A 21587-nucleotide genomic window follows, 5' to 3' on the forward strand; every position below is an offset into this window, starting at 1 on the left:
TTATACATAGCACAAGCTATTCCCAAGATCCTGGATAAACATATACTAAAATAAATATATACAATATTACTAAACTTTTTATGTTATCCAAACAAAAATAGAGCAGCCTTTGTGCACCATATTAGACTTTGGGGAAAAGGAGGAATCAATTTTCCAGACATAGAGATGTACATAAAAGCCTCTATATTTAGAATAGTTCTAAACTGGATTGATCCTTATTACTCTTCTAATTGGAAGTCCTTACACGCCATTATTTATTCCAATGAAAATCCTATAATAGATCATTTTATATTCGACAATCAAGTCAATAAACTCAGGCATATCTTATGTGTAGGTAATCCAATATAATATTGTTAAACCCACTAAATTGGAATTTACAAATTACATCTTCAACATTTTTAGGAAATTCATCACAGCTAATTTAGACATACCGTTTTGGATGGATTTAATAACTCCATTTAGTTCTACAAAAAAAATTCCTAACAAATTTCATAAGACAATTTTTACCACGTGAGAAACAAAACATTTTTTGGTTGGGAGCAATGCATTGACAATCAAAACACAATTGATAGCCAGCAATTAATAAATAGATATGATCTTTTACCTTCAGATTGGATAGTTTTACAAAGTATTTTACTATACTCACAAGATTTATGTAGATCAATAAACAACTCTCCTTTCAAAATCAGACCCAAATTTATAAGCTATCTGAATGAAGTTGTTTATAATAACAACAATTGGAAGAATATAACTTCAAAACTATATAAATTACTAATAAATTATAAGATTAAAACTCACCAGAATTTTTGGGACTTCATCACCAAAGGACATTCAGTAGACTTATCTATGGAGAGTAAAACTGATTTATTATATTCTATAAAATTAACATCTAATGTTCAATTTTGGAGAATTTTTACTTGGAGATTTCTTCATAGATAATTTTATAAACCCAATAAAATAGTCAAATTTAATTTTCCTGTAATGATGTCTGTTGGAGATGTCTACAAATCTGTAAAGCAAATTGGTTGCATATATTTTATGATTGCTGTAAATTTAAAAAATATTGGAAAGATGTTGGCAATTTTCTACAAGCCATATTTACTGATTCTTTTGTTTTACTAAATCTTTAATTTTCTTGAATGTTAATGAAAAACCTGTAATGAATAAAAAAAGACTTTTATTTATTGTGGACTATTCTAGCAGTTGCTAGGAAATGCATAACTAGAAAATGGAAATCCATCTCAGAACCATCTTTTGAAGAATTCTTAAAGTTATTAAATGAAACTTTAATAATGGAAGTCAAAGCAAAGAAGCTAAGGTTATGTCCTAATCCATGGACAAACAACCCTTGGAAAAAGATTTCAACTCTTAACGAGACATTAAAAATAAACTCAGACTCTACTTAAAAGAAAGATTTTGAAGAAGAAATTTTTCATCTTTAAGCATGCATAAAATTGTCTCAGATTGTTGTAATTACTAATTCTTTTTTTCAGGCCTTTGTATATAATGTATACAGTTTGTTAATCTGTTTAATGTGACATTAATATTTTATTTGAAATTGTATTATATGGAAGTAAGTCAATAAAAAACATTTTTTTGAGTAAAAAAAGAAATCGACTCCAGCAGTAAACATCCTCTCTCCAGCAGCAGAATCAAACCCTGACTCTGCACCGCCAGGCCCATTCTCTCCAACAAGTCCAACATTTTCTGCATCATCCAATTAATAAAGTTATCATAACATTAACTCACAAATGAATGTTAATTGTTATCCTTTTTTTTTCCATTTAAACTGTTTTGAGAACTGTTTCTTTAATGTTTTTTTCAGTGCCATGGTGGTACGGCGGTAGCATTGTTACCTCACAGGAAGAGGTTCTCCCGTTCGATTCTCAGCTTGGGAGTGCCTTCTGTGTGGAGTCTGCATGTCCTCCCCGTGGTTGGGTAGCATTCGAAAGACATGTGTGTGTAAATGGGCGTGCCTTCGTCAAAGGTTGGGCGTCAAGCTGGCACCTTGGCGTTTCGTAAAAATCTACTGCCAATCATTAGCAGACTGGAATTCCGCTATGGCAACCCCTTACCGAGAAAAAGCTGAAAGACAAAACAACAATAACTGCACTGTACAGGTGTACAGACCTAGTTACTGTATTGTTACAGTATTACACTGTACTTACAGTATTATTATTGTTATTACTACAGTATACAGTATCATGTTTAAGATTTTTTTTATTTGAAAGTGTTTATAAAGTGTTTTATATGCAAAGAAAAGTAAAATAAATACTAGACTGAGGCAAACATTTGATTAGTGACATTTAATAAGAACCATATGTACGTGTTTTGACTTACACACAAATCTGACTTAAGGACAGACAAAAATAAACAGATCTTGTTCTTAAAGTAGTAGAAAAAAAATCCAAAGTAAATGGTAAGATAAAGCAATCACAGAGTTGATGGATTCAAAACGAAGCAGGTATCTTTACAAAACTGTATTTATTGTCAGAGACAGACAATATATATTTTCCTCGGTCAGGATCATGAATACACAGACCAAATACTTTACAAAATATATATGCTACCCTATTCAACCTATAAGCCTATCACATTCATTTCCTAATCAAGCCTTAAAGTAAAGGTATATATATATATATATATATATATATATATATATATATATATATATATATATAGATATATATATAGATATATATATATATATATATATATATAGCTCTCCTTCAAAATCTACTGTCTACATAAATAGCTCATTCTCTCATATACATGAAAAATATAAAAAACATGCATGAATACATATATATAAGAACATGTATAGACATAAAAAATACTACTAAACATATTGTGGACATCTGAAATAACTAAACAATATATGTATATATGTGTATGGCTATAGTGAAGAAATGATGACAGAATAATAATGATTATCATATCAATTCATTTGTCATTCTCTCATATACATAGAAAAACATACATATAAAAAATGCATATAAAGACATATATAAACATATGAAATACTAATAAACATATTCTGAAGCTCATAAAGAAACATATCTATATGGACCTCTAAAATATATGTAATATATGTATAGTTATAGTAAAGGAGTAATGATGTAACCTCTATTTAAATATTCATCATATCAATTTTACATATCCTATACATCATTCATTTAATATTTCTATCTAGTCATGATTTAACATTAGAAGAAGAAGAATTGTTAAATAAAGGTTTGAATTTTATTCCAAGAAGCAATAGTAGTCTAACAGATATAACAGTTGATATGAAGTTATTTTGTAGAAATGTTATGTTTAAGTTATGGTTTACTAATCGGGAGGTGGGGACATCAAATGGAATAGAAAGTTCCAGTGAACTTCCAAGATTTAAGAATTTAAGCAACTTTGTACCTCAACATCACCCTTTAGTGGAAGCTTATTTAAAACTGACAGAGGATGAGCTTTTTGAATACTATAGAGGTAATAGACGGTGAAGGAAGGATTACCTTAGTTATAAGCAAAGACAGAGCCTGAAACAATTGAAAGTCCAAAGATCCATTATAATAAGACCAGCCGATAAGGGTGGACGCATAGTCATTATGGATATGGACCACTACTCTAATTCTATGAATGAATTATTGATGGATAAGTATTATAAAGTTATTAATAAAAAAGACATGCAAGACATTATTAGCTATGTTTCATATAACCTCCTAGATATGTTTAAAGGTAACATTATTAACCAAGATTTATTTGAATATTTGTCCATTAAATTACCATTGGTCCCAGTAATACATGGACTCCCGGAAATTCATAAAGATGCTAGTAACCCCCCAATGAGACCAATAGTCTCAGGACAGGGGTGGGTTACAGAACATATGTCAGTCTATGTTGAGAAGCATCTTCGACCTGTCCTTAACAAGAATAGTTTCGTGCTAAAGGACTCTAAACAGTTTTTACTTGAGTTCTATGAGTGCTTGAAATTGTGTGCAATATAGGTGGAAGTTTACTGGTCACACTGGATGTACAATCCCTATTTACAGTACTACCAAATGAGCTAGGAATCCAGTACGTTTCCAATTATTTAATTAAACATAGTGACTATTCACCTGTAGAAATAGATTTGATAGCACACTTTTTAGAATTAACATTGGAGAATAACATCTTTATGTTTCAGGATACCATATATAGACAGCAGGATAATAGTTATGCCAACATGTTTTTGGCCCACTGGGAGGAAGAAGTTTTATTAAAAAAAGATGAATTTAAACAACATGTGATCTTTAGTATGATGAATAATTTTACAGATTTTCTTAAATTTACAATGAACTACTCTCAGTATAGGATAGAATTTCTGGATTTATACATAGAGAAGTTAGAGTGTGGTCTCATAAATACAGGAGTATATCGTAAATCTTGCTATCGTAACACCTTTTTGATGCGGTCAAATATGCATCCACCACACATTTTCAGAAATATCATTAGAGGCCAAGGGATGAGGGTCTCTAGATTAAATGCCACAGAAACAGGGTTTGAAACAGAGCTAGATAATCTGAAGTTAAGCTTCCTTGAAAGAGGTTATAGTCAACAGGAAGTTGAGGTTAATTTAATGGATGTCCCAAGTTTGAGATCGAATGTAGCTGCCCCATATTTTGGACCTCCCAAGACATATGATAAAAAAAGGGTTTGGTAAGGAGCCATCGAATGTTAGGATCTCCACTCTTTATACATCAGACCATTCAGCTATCAGGGATATAATTACTAAGCATTGGTCTATCTTATGCGTTGATAATGACATTAAGCAGGTAGTAGGTGAGAAACCTCAATTCTTATTTAGGAATAAATATAACTTAAAAAGGATGTTATGTTACCCCAGACATATGTCTCAAGAAATCTGTGATGGACATACCAAACCATTGTTGCTACATAGACACTAGCACAGAGTTTTTTCATCCAGACTTGTATAGAGTGTTTAACACACAAGTTGATGCAGACTGCAAGACGTCGAATCTAGTATATTTGGCTGTCTGTCAGGTTTGTAATTGTTTTTATGTTGGAAAAACTAATCGTTTAAGGAGAGAATTAGAGAGCATGTATATCACATGAGAAAAAAATCTATGCATAATGCTCCAGCGAAACATGTTATCCAACAAGGGGTACAACACACATTTTTATTTAAAGCTTTGGAGGTCATTAGACCCAATATACGGGGTGGTGACATCAGGAATCATACAGAGGGCTGAGGGCAGACAGAGGCTCAGGACTGAACGAAAGAGCCTCAATAAAACCTGCACTTAGGAAACGTAGAAATATTAAATGAATGATGTATAGGATATGTAAAATTGATATGATGAATATTTAAATAGAGGTTACATCATTATACTCTGCTATTACTCCTTTACTATAACTATACATATATACATATATTTTAGAGGTCCATATAGATATGTTTCTTTATGAGCTTCAGAATATGTTTATTAGTATTTCATATGTTTATATATGTCTTTATATGCATTTTTTATATGTATGTTTTTCTATGTATATGAGAGAATGAGGTATTTATGTAGACAGTAGATTAGGAAACGTAGACATCAAATGAATTGATATGATAATAGAGGTTCTATCATTATTATTCTGTCATCATTTCTTCACTATAGCCATACACATATATACATATATTTTTTAGTTATTTCAGATGTCCACAATATGTTTAGTAGTATTTTTTATGTCTATACATGTTCTTATATATATGTATTCATGCATGTTTTTTATATTTTTCATGTATATGAGAGAATGAGCTATTTATGTAGACAGTAGATTTTGAAGGAGAGCTTTTTAGTTAGTTTTTTATGTAATATATGTACCTATATATATATATATATATATATATATATATATATATATATACCTTTTACTTTAAGGCTTGATTAGGAAATGAATGTGATAGGCTTATAGGTTGAATAGGGTAGCATATATATTTTGTAAAGTATTTGGTCTGTGTATTCATGATCTGAAGAAGCTCTACGAGTGAAAGCGCTAATCTGACCGAGGAAAATATATATTGTCTGTCTCTGACAATAAATACAGTTTTGTAAAGATACCTGCTTCGTTTTGAATCCATCAACTCTGTGATTGCTAGATCTTGTTCTTACCAGAGAACTGCATTTCAGTGCTGAAAAGGGGTCTAATTGTCTTTGCAGAGGCCAGACAGAAAATCTTTTCCATTTACTCTTATAAATCTTTCCAGCATAATTCTTCTGAGAGGATGTGTCAAACCAAAGAAGAAAGCCTGGACTGTCTCGCAATCAGCGGAAGTGGAGAAACTATGCAGTTAACTTGAGGGTCCAAATGTCTGGATGAGTTATCCCTGACAGATGAGACAGAAGATCTGGAGATGGATCCAACATCCAGGGAGGGTGTACTAGATGAGGCCACATAATGGGGCAATGAGGATTACTTCGCTATTCCACTGATTCACTTTCTGAAGAAACTGGGAATGACAGGAGTGGGGTGAAAGGCATAAAAAGATCCCAGGGGGCCAACTGTGAATCAGAGAGTCTCTCAGTGACTCTTTCTCAGGGGGGATTGGGGTGAAGTACCTGCTGCACTTGGAGTTGATAGGAGAAATGAAGAGGTTGCAACATGGTTCTACAAACCCACTCTAACAAAAATGTTCCTAGAGACCACTTCTTAAGAGCCTTGCAACATGGCAACTGGTCTCCCATCAAAACCCTTTCATTAGACAAAGCAGTTGATTACTTCAACTCCACATTCCTAAATATCCTCAACCAACTAGCCCACTTGAAAACTATCAGGATACATAGCAACCCCACCCCTTGGGGAAACTACAAAAGCCTTACTTAGAGCCAGGGATAAAGCCTGGAAAACCTGGTGCCACACAAGATCACCTGCAGCTAGGCAAACCTTTCACTAGCTCCAGAACAAAGCAAAAAAGCAGGTTAATCTCAATAAACTATATAACTCAACAAAACAAATACATCACCCAATTGCAAAAATTCTGGGCAACAACAAATATCCTACAGCCTGGAAGGACCACCACTCCCACTCCTAATATAACAGATACAGACCTGGACATAGCCTCCAGCTTTAATAACTATTTCACATCCTCAGTACTAAAACTCAAACAACATCACTTCCTCCAACACCCCACAACCACCTCAGGCCCAAATCAATACCATACCTTTCACACTTAAGTCTGTTCCTACCTCTACTGTCCAAAACATCCTAGCCAAACTCAAACCAACCACCCTTGCAGCCGATAACCTTCCTGCCAAATGCCTCCAAATTGCATTCACAGCTATAGTCTATCCCATTTCACTTCTAATAAATAGATCCATCACCAAACATACTGTTCCATCCCTGTGGAAAACCTCATATAGCATACCACTCCACAAAGTAGCCCCTCCTTAGACCTTTCCAACTATCGACCAACTGCAATTCTCTCACTTCTCTCTAAGATCCTAGAAAGATGTATTCATCACCAATTCCTTTCCTATCTCCTCACCCACAACCGTCTGTCCTTAACCCAACAGGGATTTCGGACATCCCATAGCACCACCACCACTGCCCTACTCAAATTCACCAATACTATAAACTCCCACTGGAATCTAAGTAAATTAGTCTCAGCTACTTTCCTAGATTTATCCAAGGCATTTGACACAAGTCTCAAATAATAAACTACTGTCTTGTCTCTCTGGCCTCAACCTTAACAACCCCATCCTACTCTGGTTTAAAGGCTATTTAGATAACCACGAACAATCCATCAAATGGCATAACTCTCTACCCCCCCCACTCCCAACCTCCTTAGGCCCAAGGATCAATCCTAGGACCCCTTCTTTTTAATATCTTCACAAACCAACTCCACTCAGCTACCTCTAAAGCTGACGTAGTCCAATATGTTGATGACACAACTATCATATGCTCTGCATCCAACATCCAACTTCTCTAACAAAAAGCTCAAGAAGCCTTCCCTGAAATACAGAACTGACTTAACATCTCACAATTCATACTAAATCCCAAGAAAACACAACTAATGCTATTCCACTTTACTAAAATGAGCAACCTTACCTTCTCTATACTCTCCACCAGCAACACCCAAATCACCCCTGTCACTGGCTAAACTGCAACTCAAATTCACAAAGCACATATAAACAACCATCACTAAAGTCCACAAAAAGCTAGGTTCCCTCTATCGCTGTAAAAGTTATCTAACCACCGAATCTCAAATTGCAATAGCCAGGACCCACCTCCTTTCTACTCTACTTTATGCATCCCAATTCTAACTAATCTTTACAAAACTGACCTTAATAAACTTTTCATCTGTTGCAACAAAATTGCCATATTCACTACCAATGCCAAATCACGATCCCACCACTGTCTTTCCCTACAAGCCTTGCACTGGCTTGAATTTCTAAGCCTATTAAAGTACCATCAATTCAGCCTAGCTCATCTAATTCTATACTATCCCAAGAAAAACCCTGCCCTGACTGGTATGCTGAACTTCTACAATTCAAACAGACAACTTCGGTCCTCCAACAAAGCCTTAATCGAAACCGTTACATGTAAAGGCAACTCCGGGGAATCACTATTTACCCACGAAATAGCAAAAATATGAAACAACCTTCCCCCTGACCTCAGACTAAAAAATCCACACTCTCCTTAAAAAATTTACTTTAAAATATACCTCTTCACCAACCATCTTTACAACTGTAATTGACCCCCTGAAGCCTCATCCACTCACTATTTCTACACCCCCATCTGTCCTGGACAACACAAACAACACACTCTAACTATACCTACCCATGTGTGAGCAACAACGTATATATGAGTGTGTGTGTGTGTGTGTGTGTGTGTGTGTGTGTGTTATATATAGATTATATATATATATATATATATATATATATATATATATATATATATATATATACTCTTACATGTATATTTGCTTGAATATATAAATGGAAGCAAACATTTATATACTCTTATTCAGTTGTGAAATATCTTGCAATGCTCTACCAGGTTCTTATCTACTCTCACTGTATATTTTGTACACTTGTATTTTTAATCAAAAGAGGTAATATCCTCTGATTGTATACTAACTGCTGTAAAGTCTACAATCTGTAGGCTACTACTCTGTAATGTATCTTGTAAATTTTTCTTCTCTCTGTAAACTTATGGAGTTGAAAACGGACACTCGTTGTCCAGTCGAACTATCCTGGCAAACAAATGTTAAATAAATAAATGGTTAGCTCCATTGATGAAAAATCATTCCTCCACTACTGGGTTGAGAGAACACTTGTGAGGGAGTAAGATGGACCTGCTCAGTTTGTCTGCTAACACACTGGACTTCCCTAGGATATGCACTGCTGAAAGAAAGTAGCCAGAAGAGATCACCCATTGCAATACTCTCAATGCTTCTTCATACAAGGGGTAACATTGAGTTCTGCCCATTTGTTGATGAACCAGACTACCAACATGTCATCGGTCAGAATAGCAACCACCCCTGGAGGGAGAGTGTTTTGAAACATCTGCAATGTTAATAGGATTGTCATCATTTCTAGGACATTGATATGAAGATTGACCTCCAAATGAGACCAAGTGCCTTGGACCATCCTTCTCATGTAATGCTACCCTCCCCACTTTTGTTGGGAGGCATCTGTAATCACTGTGGCTTTGGGTGCTGGAAGGACAACAGGATGACGCTAAGAAACTTCTTTTGTGGTGATCTACCAGGCTATGTGTTCTCTGCAAATACTTGTAATCCATATAGGTGCGGTCAGGGGATGTCTTACTGACCATTGCACTGCAAGTGTCCATTGCAGTACCCTCATGTGATATCTTGCTAAAGGTACTAGAGTTATGGAAGCTGCCATGGATCCAAGAAGATGCAATACTTACCTTGCTGAAGGAGAAAGAAGAAAGAGAAAGTGGAATGCTCAGCTCTGCAAAGTGTTTTATTTTGTCTGTGGTAAGTTTGTGATCTTTGCCACTGTATCCAGACAAGCATCGATGAATTCCAGGACTTGAGTGGGGGAGAGCTGAGACTTGGTGTAGTTCAATATGATGCCCAGTTGAAGATATAGTTGGAGCATGCAGTTCCTAGCTTGAATCAGTAGAGTCTTGTTGAGAGCAGAGAGCAGCCAGTTGTTGAGATATGGAAACACCCAGAATCCCAGCAGTCTCAAGTGATCTGTGACCACTGCCATACACTTGGTGAACACCCTGAGGAGTGTGGTGAGGCCAAAGGACAAGGCCTTGAACTGGTAGTGACTGGCTCCCGGCTGGAAGTGCATGTATCTCCTGGCTTGCCTGTCTATTTTGATGTGATAGTACGCATCCTGGAGATCTGTCAAGCGCATCCAATTGTCTTTGCAGAACAGCAGATGAATGGATGGAACCATGGCCATTTGGAAATGTAAGTGTTTGACAAATTGATTTAAGTTGCTGAGATCCAAGATCAGTCTTAGGATCCCATTTTTCTTTGGAACTAAAAAGAACCTTGAGTAAGTTCTGAGTACTTGCTGGTCTGGTGGAACTGCTCGGATGACTCTTTTTCCGAGTAGTTTTTATATTTTTGCAGCTGCTGCTTTCCTCTGACTGGGTGGAATGTTGGGGATTTTCCTGGGCAGATTGGAAAGCTGAAGGGAAAAGAGCATGTAATAATCTCTGGATGCAATTCTCTCCACCCAAGCATCTTTGGTGATGGCTGTCCAGGCTTTCTAGTGTAAGGATAAGCATCCCTCAGACTGCCCCTAGAGTGCAGCAGTCAGGCAACCTGTCAGGAGCACTGAAAGGGCTTCTCAGAGAAAGGACCTTAAAAGCTGTCATGTTGTGGGCCTCCTCTGCCACATGGGTAATATCTACAGTTACAGTTCCCCCTCTGTTGTAGAGTGACCTGCCCCCATAGGAGTCCTGGGAAGACTTTTGCAACTTGATGAACCACATCTTCCTACCCCCTCTCTGGTTCCATGAAAAAGTCCTTTGAACGGTAGAGAAGTAATATGACAGATAATATCTTTCCATCCTGCTCACTCCTAGAGAGGGTTTCTTTCACTTTAGGGACAAATAAGGTGGATCCATCAAAGGCAGCCTTGATGAATGATGACTTGAAGGGCTTCTCAAAATCACAGAGATAAATCCAGGTGTGGCTTCTCTCAATTCCTAAATGTGCAGCTCTGGAAGCTCTATCCAAGCCAGGAGAAATCAACCTCAGAGAGACATTCATAAGGGACTGAAAGGTGGCCAGTTGTGAAGAAACTGTCTCCTTGCCTTTCACACACCTAGACCCTGACAGGACATTGAAAAACTCCTTGATCAAGTCCCTCCAAAATCTAGTTATGTGTGCCAATTAGTTCAGCAACCAGAGGGCAAAGGTTGTTGAGGCATAAATGCTTCCCAAATCTGTCCAACTCCCTGGCCTCCCAGTTCAGAGGATGGACAGAAGACCTCCATTTGGCAAGTTGCTTCATGGTGGCTGCTACTACCACCATAGCATCTACTGGGGGACCCTTGCTTCAATGAAGCCTGTCCTTTGGCACTACCAGGTATTTATCAGGTCATTTTCAGAATGGCTGCACCACATCTGGATCCTTTTAAGTCTGGCAGGAGAGGAGGTCCACCATTTTGTCTGCCAGTGAGGCTACCCAGGACATAGACGAGCCAGCACCAATAGCCTCAAGACACACTGACTCCTCCTGGGGGGGTCAGAAGACCAACCTCCCTTCTGTCTCAAAAGTTTGAATATTTCACTAATAGAGACATCCTCAAGGGGTGATCTGGTGGACCCCTACCCTTCACTGAAATTTATGTCTTCTGTCAACAATTCCTGTATGGAATCCAAGTGCCTCTTTTTGCACATAAGCTTCTGAGGGGGTCACCAGTGGAATGCTCCACAGAGGACTAAGACGTGTAAGCAGAGTCCTGGATGAGGACTGTCTACAGACTTGACCATGCTGGCTGCCACAGTAGGACAGAATAAAGAGACTCAGCACCCAAAGCAGACAGTTGAGGATGGGGAGGACCCAAGGTGGTAAGGATGTCTCATCTAAGGAGGTGGAAAAAACTCTCTCCACACAGCCTGAAGCCACAGGGGAGCCAACAGCAAAAGCCACCTGTCCAGAACAGAGAAGAGCATCTCCATAGTCTTTGCATGCCTTGATGCAGATGTTGGAGCCGAGCTGTCTAGCACAGAGGTCCCAACAGGCAAGGATGGCAGTGAGAGGATAGGAGTCGAACCCAACCCCCCCCCCCCCACGGATCCACTGCTGATGCTACAGGTCTGAGATTCCTCCGGCTCCAGCAGGATCAGTGCTGACTGGATCAGAGATATAGATGAAGTTGATAAAGGCCCAGCCTTCTAATCAGACACAGACAAACCTGGAATTCTTGGGTCTGAGGGCTCCAAAACCACAGGATGGATTGGAGTAGAAGTCAACTGTTCAGTTTGGGATTGAGATAGGCTCATGGGTCCAATGGGAGACAGAACCAAAATGACCTCCAACTGAATCTGGTTCCTGAGGACTTTCCTCAATATCCTTTCTACATCTGCTTCAGTTAGACTCCTAGATGATCTGAGGGATGAGGAAGTTGAAGGTGGTCTGGATACCCTCAGAGAAGTCTGTTGTGCTCAAGGATATAGGGTCCAAAGTAAACCTTGATGAACAGTGGATTAGAGACTTTGACTTGGATCCTGATGGATCAAAGGAGCTGGACTGATCTGAAGATTTTTGAATCTTTTCAGGTGTCTGAAACAGATAAAGGAGAATGATCAGGAGATCACTTCCTCAAGTTGTTAGCCTTGACTGAAGAGTCCCATTTAGCCTTATCTGAAGATTTAGAAGGTATGTGTGGTGGTGGTGGTGGGGGGCTCCAGCAAAAGTAGTAGTAAAAGGGAGCAGGCTTTTCAGTATAAGTTTTTTACGGTGCTCCATTAGTGCACGCTGACTGAACTGTGAGCAAATCTCACATTCAACATTAAGACGGGCAATCCCTAGACAATACACACATTCTGGGTGGGCATCAGAACTGAGAATTCTGCACCCACATGAAGATATACTTCTTGAAGCCTGTAGGTTTGTCGGCTATCTTTCATGGAGAAACAAGCAATAGAAAATGTAAAAAGACAGACCTAGTACCAATGATGGTATGCAGAAAGACACTACCTCCAGTGGTAAAAAGAAGTATCTAAAAGAACAGGTAGTGAGAAAGGGGTAAAGCCAAAGCATGGCGAAGGCCCATGAAGCACAACAGCAAGGAACAGAAACGTAACCAAACAGAAGAGCATATTTTTTTTAAGCAGAAGAAAGAGAGGATAAAAAGAAAAGGGCTAAAGTTAACGATGAAGACCAAGAATTAAGCCACTTATCTGACCCAACACTTGAGCTACACGTGACCTCTTCTGAACTGTTGAAGCAGCAAACAAAAATCTGTGGTAATCCAGACTAAAGAAGGGGATTATGGGTAAGAAGAGGAGCTCAAGCTATGGAGCCAAAGTCTGTAGAAGGAGCTGAAGCTGGATCTTAGGTCAGATCCCAGAACCCCATTGGTTGAGGAACAGATGAAAAAAAGCCACAAGATTAATAATTTGATCATTGTTAAGAGCTGTGATACTTAAGGTGTGTAACATCCATTTTATGCATTATTGTCAAACTCAATATTTGGTTAATGGCAGGGTTTCCCAATAATGGACTGCACTGCAATTATGAACAATTAAAATTAGGAAATAAACACAAATTATATGAAAGTCTAAAGCAAATAGATAAGATCAATGTAATATACAGCACTGTAATTCTCAGAAAAGAACAATTTAGCAAAAGAGTCCCATATCCAGTTTATAATTTCCTTTAACATAACATCACCATTCGTACACACAGAAATAAGGATAACAGCTCTGATTCTTCCTTACCTACAGAAACCATGTTCTCGTAGTTTTGTACCATCACTTCTCTGTGAAGTTCTTTCTCATCTTTACTCAGTATCTTCCACTCCTCTCTTGAGAACTCAACAGCAACATCTTCAAACCTTTCTGGCGTCTGAAAACAGGCAGAAAACTGTTTACTGTTCGTGATTTCACTGTACATGCAAGTGAACTCAAGGTTTTAACAAAAATATATTAAAAACTAAAGCAGGTCACTGGTTGCTAATTTGCCAAAATGAATAACTCCTCCTGCTGAAAGACAGTTTAATGAGAACGCATCAGTTTCAGAGGATGGGTTAGTAACCAGGATGACCAGTTATATTCCTTTCCACCCATAAAATGGTTTCTATGCAAGAAGAATTAGCACAAGAAGAAGACTTGCTGTAATTATTTTTCTGTACAAATGAATTAACTAGCTTTATAACATAAGCACTTATTACATTCAATCTTTTGTAAAACATTAAGCAATTTAATCAAAGCAAATAAAGTGATTCGCCTACATTCATGTGCACATCTTGACATCTGGTGAGTTAAGTACCACAATGCATTTTCTTTCTTGTAGTCCTAACATTTTTGGCAGTATTTTAATAAAAAGCTTCATAATCTTTTTATTAAAGCAAATTCCAAATAATATAGGTCTGTCCCTCAGTGCAGTCACGTCTAGGATAGCATGAGGTACATTTTAAAGGAAGTGTCTTTGCACATGCAACATGGATCATCTATTACATTCAATGGTCACACTTTGTACTTTCCCTAGACTGATGACACATAGGTTAAAGTTCGTTCTTTACCCTCAGTGGCATCAGCTTTGGAGAAATACAGGTTTTATTTTTTTTTGTTTTAAATAAACAGAAGCCAAAAAACATTAGATGCTCCAAGATAAATGCCATTCTGGGTTTCACAAGCTGAAGCCCACTTAAGTCCTCATGTCCACTGACTGACAAGGGTGATCATGATACTTTTTGCAAACATTCTTTGCACCTTAGGAGCCATGGTACCTCCCACCAGCATTTAAGCTAGTTATATTCCCCCACCAACATCAAAGCAAATATATATTCTACCACCAGGTTTATGTTTTTAAGCTCTCCAAGTGTTGAGGGGAAGTTTCTTTACTCACCAGTGAGGGTGGGGAGTACTGAGCTACCTGTTTGTCCTCAGAGGAGTGGTTTAAAGCAGTAACTTGTAGTTTATTGGCCATTTTGGGTCATTTCCTGTCTTTTCCAGCCCCCTGCTATAAAGCACGCTTTGGCGGGCTTTTCTGGCTATAGAGAACTCAGCACAGCTCCTCGTGGTGTCCAGCAGAGTTCCTAGAGCAGCAGAGACCAGAAAAGACAAACTTTCCAGATTCTAAGTATTTTTTTTCTGCATTTTTGAATTTTTAAGCCTTTCGACTACTATTTCGGTCTGTTTTATTCTCTTATTACCTGTTTTTACTGTTTTTAATAGCTTGAATTGTTTGTTGCACTTGCTTGTTTAAGTTTTACTTAAAAGTTAAACAACAGGCTAATACACTCAAGTGTACTAGCTTTTGATAGCAATTAGTCGAAAAACACAGCATTTATTGTATTTTCTGCCTATCTGAAAAAAAACTTGAAAAAAACAAAAAAAAATACTCTTGTTTTCCATACTTTCCTAATAGTTTGTTCCAGTGATCAGATTTTGCTGATCCCTGGGCTTTGTCTTGGTTCCTGTGTTTCTCCATTTTCCTTGTTTGGTCAAGGGGAAGTTTCTTTACTCACCAGTGAGGGTGGGGAGTACTGAACTGCCTGTTTGTCCTCAGAGGAGTGGTTTAAAGCAGTAACTTGTAGTTTATTGGCCATTTTGGGTCATTTCCTGTCTTTTCCAGTCCCCTGCTATAAAGCACGCTTTGGCAGGCTTTAGCGCGGAGTTGCTACAGGAGCACACAAGAGCAGCGGCGGTTAATCAAGGTTAAACTATTCGGGCTGCCTAAATTCCACTCTTCAAATTTTCCCTTAAAACAGCCTTCCTTGAACTGTACTGCTGATCAAACCAGCGTATTCTATATCTAGAAAGTTCAGCTCTACTTGATTCTTAAGTAGACTATTCTTTATCTGTAAAGACTAGCACTTGCTCCTAAAGTATTTTTTTTACTTGATATAGCACTTTTATTATACATAGTACCCCACTAGCCAAAATCCCTTTTCGATCACCCACATCCCCTGGAGTCTTTTCAAAGTCCTTGTCTATTCCTTCTAGCATGTCGAGGGATCAGTTGCTAGTGTCCTCTCCTGCTCAGGCTGGTGAATCTGGGAATATTGAGGCAATGTTACAATTGCCTCATGTACACGGACAACCCTCTCCTTCTTCCACAAAACACAAATACATGCGAGAGATGCAACTATATAGCCAAACTGGAGGCTGAGCTCTCTCAACACAGGACTGGCAAGACCAGACAGGAGGAGAAGGTAACCTCACACACCACAAACCCAGTCTCACATAGTACTATCAATACTTCAAATCATACACATAAATACACAAGGACATACTCGGAGGCTCTGATCAAAAATCTACCAAAACAGCAAAGGCCACCAAAGCAGACACCCAAACATCTGCCACCTCAGGACACAACACATTCAACACATAGACCACATAGTCAGTGTGCCAAACAGTCACAGCCCTTAAGGCCAAACACAATGCCAGACACACTCGTCATTGGTGACTCCATAGTCAGACACACTGACGTCCCGCTCATCAGATTGAGTAAGGAGAAGGTCACAGTAAGCTGCCTGTCGGGCGCTAGAATCCGCCACATAACGCAAGCACTCGGGCCTCTCAACAGCAGGTACAAGTACGACTCTGTCATTGTCCACGCTGGTGTGAACGACCTGAGATGTACCTCCTTGGACTACATGAAAAGAGACATAGAGGAGCTCTCTGATTATGTAGCCCAGGCAGGTATGACCCTGACCTTGAGCAGTATCCTACCTTCACCTAGAATGATGCCACAATACAGTGATAAGATGATCAGCTTTAATAATTGGCTTAAATTTTGGTGTCATTCAAAGGGGATCCAATGTCTGTCTGCCTGGGATGACATGCTGGACAAGCCACGATGCTTCGCAAGGGACGGCTTGCACCTGTCACCCTGGGCTTCCGGATATTGGCAAAGGCTCTTGCCACCCCCATAGTGCCTTTTTTAGGCAAAGCTCAAATTCTAAACCTACCACCCTAGAACACAAAAAAGGAAAAAAACTAAGGGTAATGCTGCTCAATGCCAGAAGTCTCAATCTCAAGATGCACGCACTCGAGGCCCTTCTCAGTATGGAGAACATCGATGTTTGTGCTGTGACAGAAACCTGGTTCAAGGCTCCTGAGAGCACCCCAGCACTATCAGGTTTCACCTCATATCATGCGTTCCAGCCCCAAAATCCAGACAACACTAAGAAAGGAGGGGGGGTGTCCATATTCATAAAGGACACACACACACCTCAAGGTTGGTGGCAACGCACGATGCATCGGAGACCATCCAGGTGCAATTAACCATAGGCAAGACTGCTCTGCAATTTGTAGCATGTTGTAGGCCACCATCTCAAACTCAGGAACCTCACATGGCCTTCCTGAAAACACTGGAGGGGATAAATGTATCTCCAAATACCATCATACTAGGTGATTTCAACTACCTTAATATAGACTGGGAACACTATTCAAGCCCAAACACTCTAGCCCAAAGGTTCCTGGAGTTCATAAACTCAAATGCCATGGAACAACTAGTCACCATCCCCACAAGAGGAGAAAACATACTTGATCTCATCATCACGAACATGGGATCACAATGTTCAACACCAGAAGTATACCCCTCACTGGTGAGATCAGATCATAAACTAATCTCACTGGAGGTCCTCATCCCGCCCCCACCTGAAATAAAAAAGACCACAGTGAAAACTTCTCAAAAGCCGACTTCACACTTCTAAAAACTAGTGTGGTCTCCTTTAAGGCCCCTGAGCCAGTGGTAAACATTACTCAAACCACTGAATCACTTACAAATGCCTTCTACCAGCACCTACAGGACTGCATGGATCAGGCAATCCCAAACAAAACTAAGACTCTTTGTACCAAAGGCAAGCGTCCAGTCTGGTGGACCCCAGCCATAAACAAGCTCTACAACAAAAGGAGGAAGCTACTACAAGATAGAGCAAAATCCTTGAAAGGTAAGACACCTTTGATCATTATAAGTAAAAACTAAGAGCTCTCATAAAATCATCCAAGGCAAATTTTGAGAGAAAAATCACCAAGGACTCAAAAGACAATCATAAGGCCTTCTTTAGCTATGTTAGAAACCTAGGAGGAAACTCCCAGATATGCTCGGAATTAGTTCAAAATGATGTGAAGATTACTGAACCTACACACATTGCCAACATACTGGCTGACAGGTTCAGTGCAAACTTCTCCCCTCCCCAAAGGAGAGATATCTATACCAGAGGATTGTAGCCCCCCCAAACATATCCAACGCCCAGGTGAGAACTGCTCTCTCCAAGGCAAAAAACACAGCATCCATGGGACTGGATGGTGTCCCCGGCTGTGTGCTCCACTTAACTCAATGAGGAATTAAACCCGCAGTTAGGACAGCTGTTTAATCTTAGCCTCACCTCAGGATACGTACCCAAGGAGTGGTGCACGGCGACTGTGGTCCCACTTCATAAGGGCGGTGCCTCCACCGACCCTGGAAATTACCGTCCCATTAGCTTGACAAGCCTTATCTGCAAAGCCATGGAGAGGATCATAATGGAACTCATAAATAAAGACATAGGGAACTTGCAGACTTTGGATCCATCCCAGTTTGGCTTTGTCAAAGGCAGATCATGCCTCTTAAACTTGGTCGACTTTTTCGAAACAGTCACCAAGGCCATTGAAGAGGGCAAGGCAGTCCATACAGCCTACCTCGACCTGGCAAAGGCCTTCGACACAATACCCCACTCAGGTATCATCGAAAAACTCATCGGCTTAAATGTAAACCCATACATCACAAGATGGGTTGCAAACTGGCTAAGTGACAGAACCCACAGGGTCAGAGTTGCTGGCGCCATGTCAGACTCAAAGCCTGTCACAAGTGGTGTCCCACAGGGCTCAGTCCTGGGACCACTCTTGTTCGGCATCTACTTTTCTGAAGTACAAGCAAACACAGGAGGGTTATGGCTGACAAAGTTTGCAGATGACTGCAAACGGGGCGGCATAGTCGAAAACACATCTGACACAGATATCCTTCAGAAGGGCCTCACAGAAATGGATAACTGGTGCCAGAGCCATGGCCTAAAGTTAAACGTCAAGAAATGCATAGTCATACCCTTCGGGAAAAACAAGGTTACCCCTAGCTACCATATAGGTGGCAATCCACTGAGCACAGAAGAAGTCATCAGGGATCTGGGGACCCAGGTTGACAGTAACCTTTCGTTTGACACTCATGTTGCCAAAGTAGTTAGGAAAACCTTCTACATTGCCCACCTGATCATGAAGGGATTCACATCTAGATCTGGGGAGGTCATCGTCCCCCTGTACTCATCACTCATTAGACCTATGATTGAGTACAATGCCCCATTCGGAATGTATCTGACCCGACACCTGCAGCAGCTGGAAAGGCCCCAAAAGTTCCTCACCAAAAGGATAAAGGGTCTCAATAATATGTCTTATGCTGCCAGACTGAAAGAACTCCAGCTCTATTCAGTCGCATACCGCTTGCTCAGAGGTGACCTGTGTCTGACATATAAGGCCATGTCAAACCCAGAGTTGATGAATATGCTTCACCTCAAAAAATCTAGATCCCTCAGAACCACAAGGGCGGGAGACTTAAACCTTGACATGGTTATTAATAGAACGTGCTGGAGGGACAGATTCATCACCCAGAGACTCCCTATGCTGTGGAACAAAATCCCGGTACATGTGAGGCAGAGCACCTCGCTGGCCTTGTTCAAGAGGAATCTTGACCAATGGATGGGAGATCGCAGATATACCCTAGGGATTACTTCAGTGTCACTGCTTGACAGAGGCACAGCAAAATAATAGACATAGTTTTCTTCAAACTAAAGGGGTGGCGAAAGCCACATAACTATGGGCTAGGCTTATAAATGCCCTTGGGCATATAGCCTAGTATGAACCTATGAACCTAAATACGCTTTTGATATTTGACATGGAATCCTTAATGGACAAGTTTTGCAATTTTCCACTTCTAAAACCTTTGGACATTTCTAAATGAACATAGTCCCACACCCACGTGGTAGACTTCCCCACATTGCATCAGCAGTTCTTTTGACTGCACCCCTGCCAAATACTGCTCGGATTCAGGGTCCATGTTCCTCACTTTACCAGTGATGTTCTCTCCCTTCCCCTCAAAAGATCAATGAGATACCTTAATTGGAACACCACAATAGGCCCTATGTTTGGCCAAGGCACTCGCAAGCTCATGGCCTGATGAGTACCACAAAACCCCTTTTCCGTTTACTTGCCCAGGTCTTAACTCTACCAAGAAAAAAATCACGCATAAGAGGACGTGGACCATTAGCACGTGGCCTTCATTTATTCTTGCAGTAGTTTGTTTATTTATTTATTTATATTCTTTTTTTTTTCCCTTGTAAAATGCTTCAAAAGTGAGTGTAAGCTCCTGACACCCCATAGACATAGCAGTCCTTTCAGAACTACAATAGAAACCAGGTAGGTTTCCCCCAGAGGGAGCTCATTCCCATATTTTGAGTCAGGCTTCTATATTCAAAGATAGATTATCAGGCTCTAATTCTCCCATAATCCTCTAGATCCCTTAAGGTCAAGGCTCACTATTTTTCATCACTCAAGGCCAGGCATTAATATTTTTAAATTGAGCATGCGTTTAAGTCTAAGTAAGTGTAAGAAAGTGGTTTACTAACACTGTACTATTGCTATCAGGAACTGCCCCACATGTAGCATGGCCAAAACAGGCACCCTTCATGCAGAGCACACTTAATTACCTGCCCCCCAGTAGAATTCTTCTCCTAATCCATTTCAGGTTACTGTCGCTTCTAGTCCTTGTCCATTTTTCAAACTTAAGACACAAAGTATACTACCTCCAAGTAATGAAATGGTTTAAAGATAAAAAGGGATGGCTTGAAAAATTGCTTAAAGAAAATCTATATTAAAGAAAAAACTGTTTGTTATGTATAAACTTCTGGGAGATCTGATGAAGAAATTCTACAAAAGCTTGGCGCAACTTAAAAGACACAACAATGAGCAGATGTTCCAGTACACTAAAGTAAGGACATTATTATTGTGTACATTTTACATATGCTATTTAAAATTATGCATTTTAAAGGATGCGTTTTATTATTTGTATCCTTTATAGTATTTAAAATATTCAAACACATTAAAAAATGAAGAGAGAGAGATGGTAAAAGAAACCCACCCACATGCATCTATGCAAATGTCCCTTGATTAATAAAGGCAACTTTAGACAACCTAGACAACTTCTGCACCCCTTTCTTGTCAGCTGGGGAGGTTACTTCTTCAAACTCTATCCACTGAACTTATAAACATAGCTGTTATCTGGCAAAGTACACTCAGTCTTCTAAGCAGCACTCATCTGCCAAATAAAGGAATTTAAACTCAAGGGAACTCAGTAATGGTATTCTATAGAAGTCCAAGAGTTAATAGTTTTCTTTAGAGGTGTGAG

At 39.3% G+C, this 21587-nt stretch overlaps 1 protein-coding gene across 1 annotated transcript in view; it reads right to left on the reverse strand.

Moving 5' to 3' along the window:
- The window catches only part of LOC122797882 (gastrula zinc finger protein XlCGF57.1-like), a 143021-nt gene that overhangs the window by 100136 nt on the left and 21298 nt on the right, over nt 1-21587 (reverse strand). Inside the window, exon 2 of the mRNA XM_044066401.1 lies at nt 13925-14051. Coding sequence (XP_043922336.1) covers nt 13925-14051 — 127 coding nt within the window. The remainder of the gene's footprint in view (nt 1-13924; nt 14052-21587) is intronic.

Source organism: Protopterus annectens, chromosome 3.part1, assembly GCF_019279795.1.
Source record: "Protopterus annectens isolate FY-2018-M chromosome 3.part1, PAN1.0, whole genome shotgun sequence".
Taxonomy (NCBI): domain Eukaryota; kingdom Metazoa; phylum Chordata; order Ceratodontiformes; family Protopteridae; genus Protopterus; species Protopterus annectens.